Source organism: Siphateles boraxobius, unplaced genomic scaffold (genome assembly GCF_051911475.1).
Source record: "Siphateles boraxobius isolate OS27281-9 unplaced genomic scaffold, OSU_SipBor_1 22, whole genome shotgun sequence".
In the NCBI taxonomy this organism is placed as follows: Eukaryota; Metazoa; Chordata; class Actinopteri; order Cypriniformes; family Leuciscidae; genus Siphateles; species Siphateles boraxobius.
The window spans coordinates 3,583,967-3,601,589 of NW_027508833.1; the positions used below are offsets into that span (position 1 = coordinate 3,583,967).

A 17,623-nucleotide genomic window follows, 5' to 3' on the forward strand; every position below is an offset into this window, starting at 1 on the left:
CAGATCGAGGTTCATCCCACATCCATGATAAGAGAACCACACGGAGGCAGACCTGAGCAGACCTGAGCTTCTCTTTCTCTCCTTTTCTCCTTAAAATGCAGTTGAACAGGGTAGAATTTATCTTTTGAGAAGCTGGGAGAATGGTCCAAATTTAATTATAGATTTTTAATTATAATTTTAATAATTTTAAATAAGTTTTTTTTTAAATCAAACATATTATCTAGATAGATAGATAGATAATGTAGACAGACAGACAGCTCTATCTATCTATCTATCTATCTATCTATCTATCTATCTATCTATCTATCTATCTATCTATCTATCTATCTATCTATCTGTACGTCCGTCCGTCCATCCATCCACCATCCATCCATCCATCCATCCATCCATCCATCCATCCATCCATCCATCTATCTATCTATCTATCTATCTATCTATCTATCTATCTATCTATCTATCTATCTATCTATCTATCTATCTATCTATCTATCTGTTTTATTTTATTAGTTTACTCTTCCGCTCTTTCTCACACACTTAGACACATAATTAATAAAAAAAGATAAAATGGAGTGACACAATTGTACAAGCTAATAGTCACGTCTTGAAAATTATTTTTTACAAAAAGTAAAATCGAAGTAGCCTAAGGCATCACAATATTTATAATCGCTTGATTAGATTTTTTTTCTTATAATACAATAATACAAAACAAAATATCCATAGAATATCAATATTTTAAACATAAAATGGGCTTTATAATTTAATTGGGAATATATAAACAAGCGCAGAATTGCTTGTCAAAGCCATTGCCTTCACTGAATGAAGTCGCATTTATTGAAATAGGCTAATAATCATAATAAGAAGAAGGAAGATTAAACATTTGTGACATCCTGCCTCATTCTCCCTTAGCCTATATAAAAAATAAATAATATAAATTATTAAATATTACATATATCAATTATTAAATATTACGCTTTTTATATTTTACGCTAATAAAACAACCATACAAAAATAAATAAGTTGCGTTTAGGACAGTTGTGTCAAAGAAAGTCGTAGAGTGCGTCATTACTCTTGCTATAACCCAAGTGGACTGATGATAAATCCGCGGACTTTTGCACCCCCACCAACGTCCAACAGCAATGTCATTGGACGATCCCGCTGTCAATCACGCCAAGCAATCCCACCTCCTGAGGTTTTAAATGCGTCCCAAAGTGTAGGACAAACTATTCAACCTGTAGCTCTGGAAAGGACAGTACATCCCACGCAGTGGAAAGAGTGTATCACTACGACTATCTTCATCTTGTCTGCGTTCTCTCTGGCACTATGAAAACGCACACATGTGAAGGAGAAACCCGCTGAAGACGAATTTATCTGGGAACAAACTTTTGGAATTTCATGCAACTTTGGGACCTTTGCCAATTTATAAGTTAATCTTGTCCGTAGGCTGTCAGTTGTCTTATTACTTCAACGTCAGACAGAATGTATTTCCACAATCGTGTCCTTTTTGTGTTTTTGTATTCTCACGCGCTACTGATGATGATGTGCTTGCCACCAGCCTCAGCGCAGAAGTCCAGTGGTCCTCGGGTAAGTCCGTGCGTAACACCGCACATTTACGCATTTGTCATTCTGATAACTTAAGTGCGTCATTCAAAGTTGTCAATGTGACGCATAAAGTGCTTATACTGTGACGATGTCAATGCATTATGCTAACATAATGCTGCAATTCAATATTCTGATACAGTGTAATTATGTATGAACATTTAGACAATGCCGTTAAATTAAAGTGCCCCAAATATATTTCACTGCATCCTATACTCAGAATATGGGTTTGACCATTCTTCTTACTTATTAGTGATATAGTCTACATAACTATGTGATAGAATGCACAATAAACCACTGAAAATGTTACAGCATCTTTTTGCTGCCTTAAACAGTGACACTGAGTTAAAGAATAATGCATTGCATCCTGAATACCAAGGCAACTCATTCTCCTTATTATTAGTATGATACATATTAGTTATTGGAAGGATTAAACATACTAGAATGCGCAATAACCCAACATCAGAGCATCTTTTGGTGATTCAGCTGAATAGTTGGGTTTTGCTTGCTGAGGCACATTGTCAGTGAGACTTGAGTACACCCATTGACCTTTTGTCATAAAGGTCTTTTGCTTCCTGTGCACCCCTCTGTGCCCATAGAAAAGAGGACCGTTGCCTTTCCAATGCAGCATTTCATACGATTTCAACAAAGACAACTGTGTGGAGTATTTCTTTCTGTGGCTGAATCAGTTTGCTGACAAAATATTGAATAGTTGAGCTATATGCTGTCTCTCATATGTCTTGGAAAAAAATGCTAATTCATCTGTCAGGATTTCTATAAGTCAGTAAGTTTGTGTCAAGGTGATGATCTATTGACCTTAACATCCTTTTTGTTTTAATAGTATAAAGTAAAAAAATAAAAAATTAAACGATCTTACATGTGTGATTATAACACTATCCGGTCAAGGCATGAAAACCAGCCCCAGAAATCGAATTGCCGCAGCATTCTTTTATGTCCTCAAGTATTTGAGCAATTCAGACAGAAGAATGGTTTGTCAAGATTTCCGCAGAGCTCTTGTGGTAAATGTCCATTCAGTTGTGCACTGAGACCATTGAGAATGAAAGTGAGAACAAATCAGAAAGAAAGCAGAAGAGAGAAATTTGTGGATGCTGCTGAGGTATTGTAAAACTTGTCGTTGGAGGAGGTGGTCGGTATAAAAATCTGATGCGCGCACACACACACACACACAAACACACACACACACACACACACACACACACACACACACACACACACACACACACACACACACACACACACACACACACACACACACACACACACACACACACACACACCACACCACTTGTGTCTATCTCCAAAAGTGAACAGAGTAAAGATTCAGTTCTTTAAAAAAACAATTGCTTTGCTGAGAAGATTCTAATAGCAAGTTACAAAAACGTCACATTTTTTGTCTTCAGGAAATATTTTCCGAACCAGTTGATCTGCATGGAACACATTGGACCTCAATGAGATATAAATAGGTTTTAAAAGTGTATCAAAATAATTCCTTGGGATCGTCAGCTGCATCACAACTCACATCACACACATTTATAGCCCTGCGTCTAATTTATTTCTTAATTATGGATGAGAAACAGTTATGCATTTTGATAAAAGCACCACAGTTTCTGCATGATTATTGAAAGGCATGAAGTTCTGTGTGATTGAATTGTGGTGCTAGTTCTTGAGGGCTGTTTAGAAGAATTGAGAAGCATTAATCTTTTTCATTAAAGACGTATTCCCTTTTAATGATTTTGCTATGTAATGTTATATAATGTTATTTCTATACTTATGTAGCCGCTTTCTCATTTTGCTTGCCATTAACACCCACAGACTTTTATCTCTTATGAAATAATATCTGCTTATTTATTAGATTTTTTGCAAGAACTCTACAGACTGAAATGTACTGTAATAGTAGCCATACAGAGCGTGTGTGTGTGTGTGTGTGTGTGTGTGTGTGTGTGTTTGTGATTTGTTTTGCTCAGCAGCAGAAAACAGTGCAGAAATATCTCCACAGTGCTAAAATATCCTTCATCATCCTCATCTAATCATTACAGGAGGCCAGAAAGGTTGCGTTAAAAAAGCTATTTAAAAAATCTGGAGTTAAACGCTTCAAAAGTTATACTCCCTTCTGTGCCTCATTTGTAAAAGCTTATCTCTGAATGCTGTCAGCTTCAAGAACCCAAAGTTTCATGAGGGCTTATGGCTGCTCAACTGAGCTGGAAGACGTATTTGGGCCAATAACAGGATCAAGCTCTTTCCTGAAAGCCAATTGGGTGATTGGGTTTATATATAAAAAAAGAGAAAAGAAAGAAGGAAAGGAAGCGTCCCTTGACAGTAGAGGGATTTTAGGTTTCCTTTTCCACATTTAACACGAATTTAGCACACTTTTCCAGTCACAGTTATTCAGAGCTCTTTGACCGAGCCAATTCTGACATGCCGCAGACTTAGAAAATAATATTTTCTGAGGATTTAATTCTGTCAACATGCAGTGATGCGTCTGAGCACAGTGAATATACCGGCTTTTCAGTTGGCATTGGTCTATTCATTTTAAGATCTTTGGGTTCAAGTATAATTTATTTCTACTAGCATCACCAAATGGAATTGCATAAATAATTATATGAAATAATCAAGTTTCCCAGACACGCCCCTCATCTGTCATTGGCTGTATAAACAGATAGTCCTGCCCCCAATCTCACATGATTGGTTGAGCCAACATTGCTGTGTTTTCATAGTGCCACAATGAATCAACCATTCTTAGAGTTGTCATGCATATAAGGCTGGATAAAGTTTTTTAGTATCAAACAAATGACGCACTTAATCTGTTCTTGTGCAAAGGTTACTAGAACTTTCTCTGTTATTTACTTGTTAACAGTCTGACAAACATGATCATCGTGGTAGTTTGACATTTAAAAAGACGACTCAGAAAAACAGAAATAAAACTTCACAGCTTGAGTACCTCAATAGGAAACACATTGTCAATGAAGTTTAATGGTGAATTATATCACATTATTAGCATTAAAAATGGTGATGCATTTGACTTTAGCATTGGGTTGACATGAACTGGGTAGTTTTATTCTTATTCTTGTTACAAAACACAATATGTAAGGCCAAATAACCTTATTTAAAATCAATTAAAAGCTATATGATACAGATACAAATTATGATACTGAACATACAAGCTACTGAACACATAACTTAAGCTACCTGTAATGTACAGTCTGCTAAAAAAGTCTGCAATCTTTGAACGTTTTGACTAATTGGTGAGATGCATTTTTCTTACACACAGACTAAACCTGGGTTGTACACTGTATTGCATGTTATATCAGAAACAACACCTTTCAACAGAACACTCATGATTCGTACGAAACCTTTTTAGAGCACTTTAATATTCCATTCCCTTTGAAGTATGGCCTTAATAGAGTGTGAACTTTTTCCAACATGACAAAAACATACTCTAATCTGTTTTCATTCACTAGTTCAATTAAAAGATACGACATAAGCATTCCCACACATTTTTAAGAAATAGCTATCCACACAAACAAATCATCATGGCATTCTGGTTAAGCTGCCCTGTAAAAACCTAACCTAACATAACATAACAGTGATTGAAAAATGGACACATGGAGGAAAGCGGTGTATACAACATACCTGCTCGAGTACATCACTGAAACCTTGTAAAGTCATGTAAAGAACAAACACAGCGAGGCGAGTGCGAGTTTCATGCCAAGACAGCATTCTCCCAACGCCGCAGATGAACGCCAAACCCCCCGCCCCCCCTCTCTGCTGTTTTATTGGAGCGGCCCACATCACACCCAATGACCCAATGATGCAGGTGTTAGTGTCGCGTGGGTTTGTGGCTGAGAGAGAGAGAGAGTTTATGTGGGGGTTATGTATATGTCAGGTTCTTATCTGAATGTATTTCGAAAGAGTGTTTGTTATGTGTGTGTTGCATGAGTATTAACCAGGCATCTAATAGTCTAGAAAAGTAGTCAGTCAGCAGGTCATTGTTAACCTTATATAACTCATGATACACTGTACAGCATCAGCGGACTGCGCTGTTCAACAGTCTATGAATGTCCGCACAGCTGAGATGCGGATGGGAAAGGAAAGCTTGCAGATTTCAATTCAAACAACTTGTAATGTCATAAAACTCATGCCAGACTCACTATAATTTCTAGTGTCTAGTATAATTTCTAGTGTACAATCGTAAACCTGGCTCTCAATCTCTTCCATTCCAGATAGAGGATCCCCAAGCGTTGTGATTCAGGTAGTCAGGAATAGTATTTTAGCCTTCATCATCCTCCTTTTTTTATTCTAAACTATTTTAATATATTTTATATCAATTCTTATTCTCAACTCTTATTTATTTTTCTTGTTGTTTTTATTTCTTATGCATTTTTTTTTAAATTCCTATGCATCATCTGTTGTAATTTTTTTGATTATTTGAATTCCTTCTAAAGCACTTTGAATTACCATTGTGTAGGAAATGTGCTATATAAATAAACTTGCTTTGCTTTGCCTTGCCTATAATTTGGCAGAGGCTATGTGCACTAAGAGTACGTTCTCACTTGGCATGTTTGGTTTGATTAAAACAAACCCTGATGCGATTGCCCTGTTAGTGCGGTTCATTTGAATCAGTGTGAACGCTGCCATCCGAACCCTGGTGCACCAAACAAGCGGACTGAGACTGAGATTGCTGTAAAGATGTCTCTCGTCCGCCTCCAAAACTAACTCTGGTGCGGTTAGATGGAAAAGCTATTCAAATAAAAAAAAATTTTGTCATTTTGACAAAAAAATATTCAATCAAATATATTTGTCTAATGCTTTTCACAATACATATCATCTTGATGCAGCTTTACAGAACGTCATACTTTTATGTCTATAGTGCCTTTACCATAGAGCAAATTGTAGGGCTAGGCAATATGACGATATTCAGTATAACAATGATACAAGTTTATCAGGCACATGTCGGAACATTTAAGGCAATTAAGAGATTTAGATATTGGTCAGAATTGTCTTAAGTGAGAGTAACAAATTCTCAAAAAGTAATAGTCAAAATATTATGGGTTGTTGCAGGTAAAAATTCTGAAGAGTCTGATGCTCGGGCATATGCCTGAATGTTGCATTACGTTTTTTTCGTTTTTTTCTTCAATGAAGATACGACCAGCTGTCGTAAGGGAAAAATAGACAGTTGTCTGATATGAGTATAACATTTTCCAAATGTAATTAGCAGTCATTAAAGTGACAATGTTGAGAAATATAGGATATGGCTGTAATTAACATCTCTGATTTCAGGCAGAATTACTATATTGTGAACGATGGTTGAAATTATTTTATATCTTGGCAAAGAGATTGAAGAATGAAATGTGAATTAAAAGTTTAGAAAATGCAAAAATAGATGGGAATGGATGCATGAGAATTTATTATGCAAAATGAAAGATTCCAAGTGTAGTCCAGTGGAATAATTCATGTGGCATTATTTAATTTTTTTTAAGACCTCAATGTCTATTTCTTTTTCACAGTGTGAGGGCAGAATAGCCAAGCAAAAAAGCTGGTAACTGTCACGATTCCTGTCTTATGTTTTCCTTGTCTTGTGTTGACTTTTGTTATTTCCTGTCCTGTGCCATGTTTTGTAGTCCTCTGTAGTTTTTCTTGTTTATTAGTCTCTCCAGGTGTTTCTAATTAGCCCCGCCCCCTTGTTATCTTGTTTGCCTGTGTATTTAAACCCCTGTGCTTCAGTTGTTGTTTGTCGGTCGTTGTTTTGATGTTGCTGGTAGCTGTTCCGTGTTCCTGAGTCCATTGGATTACCTGTTTGTTTTATTAAAGTGCTTGCATTTGGATTCTCTCTCCGCTTCATTTCTACCACATCGTAACAGAACGACCGACCCTAAATATGAATCCAGCAGCACGGATCTCGCCTGATCTACACAGGCTAGACCAGGAGTTCGCTGGACAGATCGCGGCCTTGGCCCTGGAAAGCCTTGATTTGTTCCAGTACACCTGGGGGTTTGTTCCCCTCGCTGCCTCCTGCTCTCTGGGTGATGAGGCGATTAAGATGTGTTACCGGCTGGGGGCTAAGGAGGTCGACCCGAGGGAGCTCCCCGATCTCTCCGGTCTGGACTGGAGAGAGGCACTCTCCAGATGTCTGGATAGCTTCCTCCCGTGGCACGCCACGTCATCACCTGTTCTTCACGTTCAACAAGACATGCCTGAGCTTCACCACGACATGCCTGAGCTTCACGTCAGCCACGTCCGGCCAGAGCTTCACGTCAGCCACGTCCGGCCAGAGCTTCACGTCAGCCACGTCCGGCCAGAGCTTCACGTCAGCCACGTCCGGCCAGAGCTTCACGTCAGCCACGTCCAGCCAGAGCTTCACGTCAGCCACGTCCAGCCAGAGCTTCACGTCAGCCACTTCCAGCCAGAGCCTTCACCGCTGGTCCCGTCCAGCACAGAGCCTTCACCGCTGGTCCCGTCCAGCACAGATCCTTCACCGCTGGTCCCGTCCAGCACAGATCCTTCACCGCTGGTCCCGTCCAGCACAGCGCCCTCACCGCTGGTCCCGTCCAGCACAGCACCCTCACCGCTGGTTCCGTCCAGCACAGCGCCCTCACCGCTGGTCCCGTCCAGCACAGCGCCCTCATCGCTGGTTCCGTCCAGCCCAGCGCCCTCTCGCTCTCGGAGACGGAAGAGGAAGAGGACTTCCCGCGTCCCGCAATGCCTGGAAGTCCTCCCTGTACTTCCTGTCAGCCCAGAGTCCTCGCCGCTGGTCCCGTCCGATCCAGAGACTGTTCAAGTCACGTCTGCCGATCCAGAGACTGTTCAAGTCACGTCTGCCGATCCAGATACTGTTCAAGTCACGTCTGCCGATCCAGAGACTGTTGAAGTCACGTCTGCCGATCCAGAGACTGTTCAAGTCACGTCTGCCGATCCAGAGACTGTTCAAGTCACGTCTGCCGATCCAGAGGCTGTTCAAGTCACGTCTGCCGATCCAGAGGCTGTTCAAGTCACGTCTGCCGATCCAGAGGCTGTTCAAGTCACGTCTGCCGATCCAGAGGCTGTTCAAGTCACGTCTGCCGATCCAGAGGCTGTTCAAGTCACGTCTGCCGATCCAGAGACTGTTCAAGTCACGTCTGCCGATCCAGAGACTGTTCAAGTCACGTCTGCCGATCCAGAGACTGTTCAAGTCACGTCTGCCGATCCAGAGACTGTTCAAGTCACGTCTGCCGATCCAGAGGCTGTTCAAGTCACGTCTGCCGATCCAGAGGCTGTTCAAGTCACGTCTGCCGATCCAGAGGCTGTTCAAGTCACGTCTGCCGATCCAGAGGCTGTTCAAGTCACGTCTGCCGATCCAGAGGCTGTTCAAGTCACGTCTGCCGATCCAGAGGCTGTTCAAGTCACGTCTGCCGATCCAGAGGCTGTTCAAGTCACGTCTGCCGATCCAGAGGCTGTTCAAGTCACGTCTGCCGATCCAGAGGCTGTTCAAGTCACGTCTGCCGATCCAGAGGCTGTTCAAGTCACGTCTGCCGATCCAGAGACCGTTCAAGTCACGTCTGCCGATCCAGAGGCTGTTCAAGTCACGTCTGCCGATCCAGAGACCGTTCAAGTCACGCCTGAACCTGATCGCTCTATGTTTGTTTCTGTGTTTACGTCTGTCCTTGTGGCTGTTTCTGTTCTGGTGTCTGTTCCAGAACCGGAGCCAGTGTCTGTTCCCGAGCCATTCTGTGTGTTGTCTGTTCCCGAGCCAGTGCGTGTGTTGTCTGAGCCCGAGCCAGTGCGTGTGTTGTCTGTTCCCGAGCCAGTGTGTGTGTGGTCTGTTCCCGAGCCCGAGTGTGTGTTGTCTTTTCCCGAGCCCAAGCCAGTGTGTGTGTTGTCTGTTCCCGAGCCCGAGCCAGTGTGTGTGTTGTCTGTTCCTGAGCCCGAGCCAGTGTGTGTGTTGTCTGTTCCTGAGCCCGAGCCAGTGTGTGTGTTGTCTGTTCCCGAGCCAGTGTGTGGTCTGTTCCCGAGCCCGAGTGCGTGTTGTCTGTTCCCGAGCCCAAGCCAGTGTGTGTGTTGTCTGTTCCCGAGCCAGAGCCAGTGTTTGTGTTGTTTGTGCCCGAGCCAGTGTGTGTGTTGTCTGTTCCTGAGCCCGAGCCAGTGTGTGTGTTGTCTGTTCCTGAGCCCGCGCCAGTGTGTGTGTTGTCTGTTCCTGAGCCTGAGCCAGTGTGTGTGTTGTCTGTTCCTGAGCCAGTGTGTGTGTGGTCTGTTCCCGAGCCAGTGTGTGTGTTGTCTGTTCCCGAACCAGAGCCAGTGTGTGTGTTGTCTGTTCCCGAGCCAGAGCCAGTGTGTGTGTTGTCTGTTCCCGAGCCAGTGTGTGTGTTGTCTGTTCCTGAGCCCGAGCCAGTGTGTGTGTCTGCTGTTCCTGAGCCGGTGTCTGCTGTTCCTGAGCCGGTCTCTGCTGTTCCTGAGCCGGTGTCTGCTGTTCCTGAGCCGGTGTCTGCTGTTCCTGAGCCGGTGTCTGCTGTTCCTGAGCCGGTGTCTGCTGTTCCTGAGCCGGTGTCACCGCCCTGGCCGCCCGAGGGGTCTTCACCGCCCTGGCCGCCCGAGGGGTCTTCACCGCCCTGGCCGCCCGAGGGGTCTTCACCGCCCTGGCCGCCCGAGGGGTCGTCTTCACCGCCCTGGCCGCCCGATGGGTCGTCTTCACCGCCCTGGCCGCCCGATGGGTCGTCTTCACCGCCCTGGCCGCCCGATGGGTCGTCTGCTTCGCCCTGGCCCGCCGATGGGTCGTCTGCTTCGCCCTGGCCGCCCGATGGGTCGTCTGCTTCGCCCTGGCCGCCCGATGGGTCGTCTGCTTCGCCCTGGCCGCCCGATGGGTAGTCTGCTTCGCCCTGGCCGCCCGATGGTTCGTCTGCTTCGCCCTGGCCGCCCGATGGTTCGTCTGCTTCGCCCTGGCCGCCCGATGGGTCGTCTGCTTCGCCCTGGCCGCCTGAACTGCCTGCTCCGCCCTGGCCGCCTGCAAATCCTGCTCCACCCTGGCCTTCCGCCCTGGCCGCAGTCTCCAGGTCCTCTTCCGCTCCATGGGCCTGGCCCTCCATCCCGCCCCCGGGTCCGCCTCTGCTCCACCTCCCTCCTGGACTGTTCATGAGGAGCGTCTGGAATCCGCTCGTTAAGTGGGGGGCTATGTCACGATTCCTGTCTTATGTTTTCCTTGTCTTGTTGACTTTTGTTATTTCCTGTCCTGTGCCATGTTTTGTAGTCCTTTGTAGTTTTTCTTGTTTATTAGTCTCTCCAGGTGTTTCTAATTAGCCCCGCCCCCTTGTTATCTTGTTTGCCTGTGTATTTAAACCCCTGTGCTTCAGTTGTGTTGTGTCGGTCGTTGTTTTGATGTTGCTGGTAGCTGTTCCGTGTTCCTGTCCTGAGTCCATTGGATTACCTGTTTGTTTTATTAAAGTGCTTGCATTTGGATTCTCTCTCCGCTTCATTTCTACCACATCGTAACAGTAACACTGTATTTTAAGGTGACATGGTAACATGTTACAGGCACTTACAATAGTAGTAACAGTAATTATGCATTGCAAGCAATGCGGGGTAGCAACTAATTATATGTTATTATTATTATCTATTATCAATTACGTAGATATTATATAGTATCTATTTTCTATTATCTTATTATATATTACGTAATCAGATTAAAAATAAATTATTGTAAATAGATTGCAGTACTTAAAAAAAATACTCATAATCAGAATACAGTTTATTTTTTATTATTTCATGATCACTTTATATTCACAGAATGGCAATAAATTATTCTGAATTCATTGAATCACGTTAAAATAAATCATAACCAAAAATCCAAAACACTACAAGAGATCTTTCTTCAGAAGTTCTTGTGATGTCAGTCACAGTAAAAATTCCAAGCGATACAAAAGAGCCCGAAAAATTATACACAACCAAGTACGTCAAAGTGTTGACTAATGATTATTTCTTGCACAACCTTTGAGTTCAACCACTGTGTGTGTGTGTGTGTGTGTGTGTGTGTGTGTGTGCATCATACTCAATTACATTAGACAGACAGCAGAGTTGGGCAAGGACTGGAACAGACTGAGAGAGAGAGAGAGAGATAGTGTGAGCAAGACAGAAGATAGTCGAGTAAAGAGAGGAAATGTGTGTGTAAGGGATAGAGAACAAGTTGGGAGACAGAGTCCGGGGACAAAAGGCTGTTCTCCCTGTGTGGGCCAAAAGCAGCGCTGTGTGCTTGATATACAGTGAGCGACAGCTGGGATTTGGATAAGGAAGGTTTTCTGACAGAAAGAATGTGTTCTGGGTCAGTGCTATGGCATTTTGCTGTGGAGAGATAGCAGTGGCTATCAGCATTTAATGATACGGCTTTCTTTGAGAAAATACCAGAGATTACCAGCCTCCCAGAGGCTTCAATTACAGGCAGATAAAAGTATTGTCTCTTTAAATTCACCGGACAGCCATTAGTCATGACATAGCAGGCTTCATCTCCTGAAAAGCATGTCACTAATTCGTCATATTGGCACGCAGAAGCACTATCTTCTCTCTACTGTGTGTTTTGCTGTTTTATACTGAACTTATTGTGCTACTGAAATGGGCAAACAACCTTTACTGGTTATTTAGTCTGCATGCTTTCATTTGTGTCTACAAGCTCTGGGGACAAATAATCAAAAGTATTTTGGTAAACAACAAATTCCTACAACAAATGTAAGAAAATGGATTGTTGTGTGTTGGTAGATGGTCTGCAAACCAAAAGTATAATTTTTTTCCCTAATGAATGATAAAAATGTGAGGGATTTATGCCTAATGCTAATTCATACTTTTTATGTGGTTTCAGCAGTGGTCAGTCAATCAGTTTCCCATGATGACTTCATTGATGTATTGTATGGTTAGACATAGAATTCAGACCAGATCATACAAGACCCAGAAAAAAAAAGAAGAAAAAAAAGAACCCCTAGAACTCACACCAAGACTAGACACCCCAAATCATAAACTGGGATTAACCAAGAACCAGATCCATTCTTGTTGGTCCAAGAACCATACTGTCCATTTTAATGAACCCAGACCCAGATAGTGGAATTCACTCAATGTATAGTTTAATTGATAGTGGCCCTGCATGTTTACACCTGATATTAATATGCATTTTGGTCGATCGAATCACACATAGATGAGGGAGACACATTCCTGTTTAAACTTGGTGTTTTAATCCGTCTCCACTTCTGTCCTGATTTCTAGGGGAGGGTCTATGGGTGGGTAAATGTATGTGTTTTTTCAGATCTTTTGATCTAATGGACAAAATAAGCTATTTACATATGAACGCGACCGGAGACGATGGAAAAACATAAGGAAAGCATCAGCTTTCTTTTCTGCTCTGACAGCCGCAAGACCAGCCGAACGCTGTAAGTGTGTGTTAGAAATCAGGAATGGTGAGAGAACAATGTGCTTGGTATGTGAGCTTGACTGACGTGACCTGCCAGAACTAACGCCATGCTTGATTTGTTCCTCAAATACAATTCAATTCACATTTATTTGTAGAGAGCTTTTCACAATACATATCGTTTCAAAGCAGCTTTACAGAAAATCCATGCATCTACATTTCAATTTAGAGTGATCTGTTATCAGAAGTGACTATATCCAAGTTATGTGTTTGGCAGATACAATGAGCTCTTTGAAGTAATTATTACAAGTTGTGAACATCATGATTACAATATCTAAAAGAAATTGCATTGTTGCATGTTGATTCCGAGTTTGCATCCTCGCAGGAGTTGGCGCTCTCTCTTCACTGGTGTTGAGGCATCTGAAGTCTTTGTAAGAGGCAAAATACTCTCTGGTTACTTCTGGGAGATAGTAATAGTCCCTGAGATAGAACTGAAAAGCAAATGGAAAATACTTAACGTAGCTGCTGTTCATAACATTTCAAGCAAAGATAATCATGTGCTTTTGATCTGATTTAACTGGAGTAAAAGGTTCTGAGATACATTATGTGAATGCTTGACTAAAGAGATCTAGATTTAAACTGGGAGAGTGAGTCTGAGCCCCGAACATTATCAGGAAGGCTATTCCATAGTTCCCAAATGTGAAAACGCTCTCCCTCCTTTAGTGGACTTAGGGTGCTTTCACATGTATAGTTTGGTTCATTTGGTCCGGACTAAGGGCGAAAAACTATACTTTGTATCATTTGCAGGCCTTTTGGTTCCTTTTCACACCAAACTGATTGCACTGGTACGAATCAGATGATGAGTTAATGAAACGAACCAAAATGCAGTCACGTGACAACATCCACATCACTCGTCGGCCAGAGGTAACTGCACTTCGATTGGTCAGAATTAACGTGCGGGAAAATTCCAGAGCTCCCAGAAGTTAACAAAGAGGAGGAAAATCTGGCAGACAGCTTTTTACTATGGAGCTGAGCTGTTTGCTAAACAAAGCAAATAGTTCGCTGTTCTTATGAGTTTTGGAGAGTTGGGAGCTAATATGGTCATCAATATGGTCATCAGACCAAATTTCTATGAAGCTCCGCACCTCCTCAGAACTCCACGTTTATCCGCGAGCTGCCATGCTAGTGCAAACTGTCAACAAACATTAGTCCTCATCCCATAATGCACAGCGCAGCTGACTACGGCAGCTGGTTTAGTCCAAAAATGCGCAGTTCTTTGTCAGTTGGGTCTGTTCGAGGTCGGTTCACCTTCTCACCACAAACGGACCACTCCAGAGTTCGTTTGAAAGTGTACCGAGAGACCTCCTCACGCTTGTTTGGTCCGCTTTTGGTGCGCACCCGAGTGCGATTTCTGCTTTGACAGCTGCCAAACGAACCGCACCAAAGGGGAAAACGAATTCTAGTGCGATTCAACTGAACTAAACGAGGCAGGTGTGAAAGCACCCTAAGATATCCTGGTGATATCTTGGTACTGCCTTGGTACTACATTTAGGGCCTTATAGGTCAGTAGAAATACTTTGTAATCGATACGTAACTTAATAGGTAACCAGTGTAGAAGATGACGAAATAGGTGTTATATGATCATATTTTCTTGAACTGGTAAGAACTCTAGCAGCTGCATTTTGAACTAATTGTAGCTTATTGTAATATGATTTTCGAAAGAAAAGTTCCTGTCGAAAATTACTGTCAAAGGCAATTTGCCTCAGTCTTATCTGAATTTAATAGAAGAAAATGACTGGTCATATAACATTTTATATCACAATCCTTCCTTACTTCCTGTTTATTTTTTTATTAATTTTTTTGGGTGGTCAGACAGTCAGTGAGATTCGCCAGAAGAAATAACATGACTGTTCCTTAGCCAAGTTGTATCATTAGAGTGATAAACTAGGAAGTTCAGGAAACAGATTTCCCGTTAGCCTGGATATAATTTGTCTAATGATCAGAGAAGAGGGATTATGATTGCAGATCTCCTTCGTATGAAATCTGACAGTCGTTACTGAATAATGCAAAGCTGTTTTATGAGGGGATTTGAAGTTTGCATAACCAGTTTCTCACACTCTGCTTTTCAATTTGCATGTATGCACTAAAGTGAATAGCTTTGTTTGTTTTTTTAATTGTTTTTATTACATAAACATTGGTCATTACATAATTAAGTGTAATAACCTTATAAGTTGAAAATATGCAAAATATTGCTTGAAATTGAGTTCTAATTTGAAACATAATTCTCCCTTATTTTCTGTACCTTTTTGTCAGATGCCAGCTACATTTGGCTAGGCCCGCTTATTTTGTAACAGCCAATCAGAATTCGGCTTTTGTGCGTCATTTTTGTTGTTATTCTTTCTAAAGGTAATGAGTGCTTCACACATTATAGAGAGTAGCTCTGGCACTCCTTGTGAAAACCACACACACACATACACACACACACACACACGCAGAGAGAGAGGGAGAGAGAGAGAGAGAGAGAGAGAGAGAGAGAGAGAGAGAGAGAGAGAGAGAGAGAGAGAGAGAGAGAGAGAGAGAGAGAGAGAGAGAGAGAGAGAGAGACTGCCAAGAATAAAAATCCATCTGTGCAATGAGATTTCTCTGGTGTCTCCAGCTCGTCCAGAGATCTACACTTTATTGTGAGGAGTCCAGGCAAAAGTTAAGAGTATCCTTGTTCTCAAAATAGAGTTCTAAGAAGAGACATTAGTCATAAACCCCAAACTGAAAAACAAGAACATTTTTGGAGATCACTTTTGATTAGAAAAATGTGCTTGACAAATTGTTTAATCAACAAGAGGATTGTTTTTAACGATTTACATATGATTTTAGTAGTGTCAGAGTAGGATTTATGGATTGCTGACTACTGAACAGATATTTCACTCAATAGGAAAGATGTGTACTGATTGAGAAACCATACAGTGGCTGATACAGTGGCCCCGAAAGGTATTTATGCACCTGCGCCACAACTAAATACAGTTATAAATCTATGAATATCATTGCATTAGTTGCAAAAACAAGGAATTTACTAAAGAGATATAATCAATATATGTTTGTTAGGTTATAAATGGTAAATGGTATTTTGGTTGTCAGATATTAGTGGAACATGTCACGTTTGGTGAACGTTAGTTAACATTTATTCATTTAGCTGACGCTTTTATCCAAAGCGACTTACAATTGCTATATATGTCAGAGGTCACACGCCTAGCAACTAGGGGTTAAGTGTCTTGCTCAGGGACACATTGGTGTCTCACAGTGGATTCGAACCCAGGTCTCTCACACCAAAGCAATGTGTCTTATCCACTGCGCCATCACCACCCACTAGTTGTGAGAGAAGTTTTAGTATCAGTTGTTTGTTGATGCCATTCGGTTTGATATTTTGTTAACTAATGCAATGCATTAGAAATGTGTGACTTAAAGTGATAGTTCACCCAAAAATGAAAATTCTGTCATCATTTATGTCATAAATGACACCGTAATGTCATTTTAAAACCTGTAAAACCCATCTTTTTGATCTGAGAGCTTTCTGTTCCTCCATTGAAAGCTACGCAACTGACACCTTCAAGCCCCAGGTAGTAAAGACACACCTTTCTGGTATACCCAAGTAATCCATGTTACTCCAGTGGTTTAACCTCAGTTTTATGAAGTGCAGAGAGTGCTTTGTTTGATACCTTCACCCTTCCCCCAACCCCCCGCAATTTCATTTGTGTTCCGAAGAGGAACAAAAGTCTTACTCGTTTGGAACGATTTGAGGGTGAGTAATGACAGATTTTTCATTTTTGGGTGAACTAGCCCAACATTAAGTATCCCAAAATCTACAAATACTTTCTGGGGACGTTATTGTTAAATGTGAGAATGGCAGATGTTTATGTTGTGTAGGCTTCTGTGCTCCTCCGAGTTCTATGCTTAACTAAACTCCTGCCCACACAAACTGACAGAATGTGTGTGATTCATTTCACTTCCAGTTATACAGTTAAACAGTCTGTTATACTTAGGCTCATATTTTACAAATAAACACATTTTCACAGACTTAGTCATATATTAGTATGCTTTCAATACAAGGTGATGCATAAATATGTCCTCTGTTCCATGTCAGTTGTGTATGTTTTTAACTTCCCAAAGCCCCTTCTTATGTGTACTTATCAATGTGTGTTTGCAAGGCAACGCTTTTGGACACTTAATTGCATGTTAATTCCAATAAAATGAACATTTCTTATAATTCAAATGTATGTTAAATGTCATGTCTTTAAATATATTTCTAATTACAGATTTGTAATGAAGTTGCAATTTAGTACATTTTAAAAATATATTAACTTTAAATGTAATATTTCACACTACAGTTAAAATTATGATCTTGCACTTTACATGAGCTTTAGTATGTTAGTCAGAACATCAAAATAAGTGTACTTTAAAGCACAACAAAAATATTAAATATTAATTACATATTAATATTAATGTCAAACTATACATTTTTAACAAGTTCTATCAACTACCTTTGTAGTGGTTTTCATGTCGTTTTTAGAGTTCAAATGACTGGAAATTCTGTAAAATATCTTGTTTTTTGGTTTCACAGACAAAAGAAAATCATGCTGGCTTGTAAGTGTGTGTTCACAC

At 41.5% G+C, this 17,623-nt stretch overlaps 1 protein-coding gene across 16 annotated transcripts in view; it reads left to right on the forward strand.

The window, feature by feature from the left end:
* Window positions 1-1,201: 1,201 nt before the first annotated feature.
* The window catches only part of smoc1 (SPARC related modular calcium binding 1), an 80,714-nt gene continuing 64,292 nt past the window's right edge, over window positions 1,202-17,623 (forward strand). For 13 of the 16 annotated variants that reach the window (XM_077238345.1, XM_077238346.1, XM_077238348.1 and 10 more), the window contains exon 1: window positions 1,203-1,581. In XM_077238345.1, the coding sequence (XP_077094460.1) occupies window positions 1,477-1,581 (105 nt within the window). In that variant the 5' untranslated portion in view covers window positions 1,203-1,476. Of the gene's footprint in view, window positions 1,582-17,623 lie in introns of all 16 variants that reach the window. The other 3 variants (XM_077238355.1, XM_077238349.1, XM_077238361.1) reach the window with 1 other exon arrangement.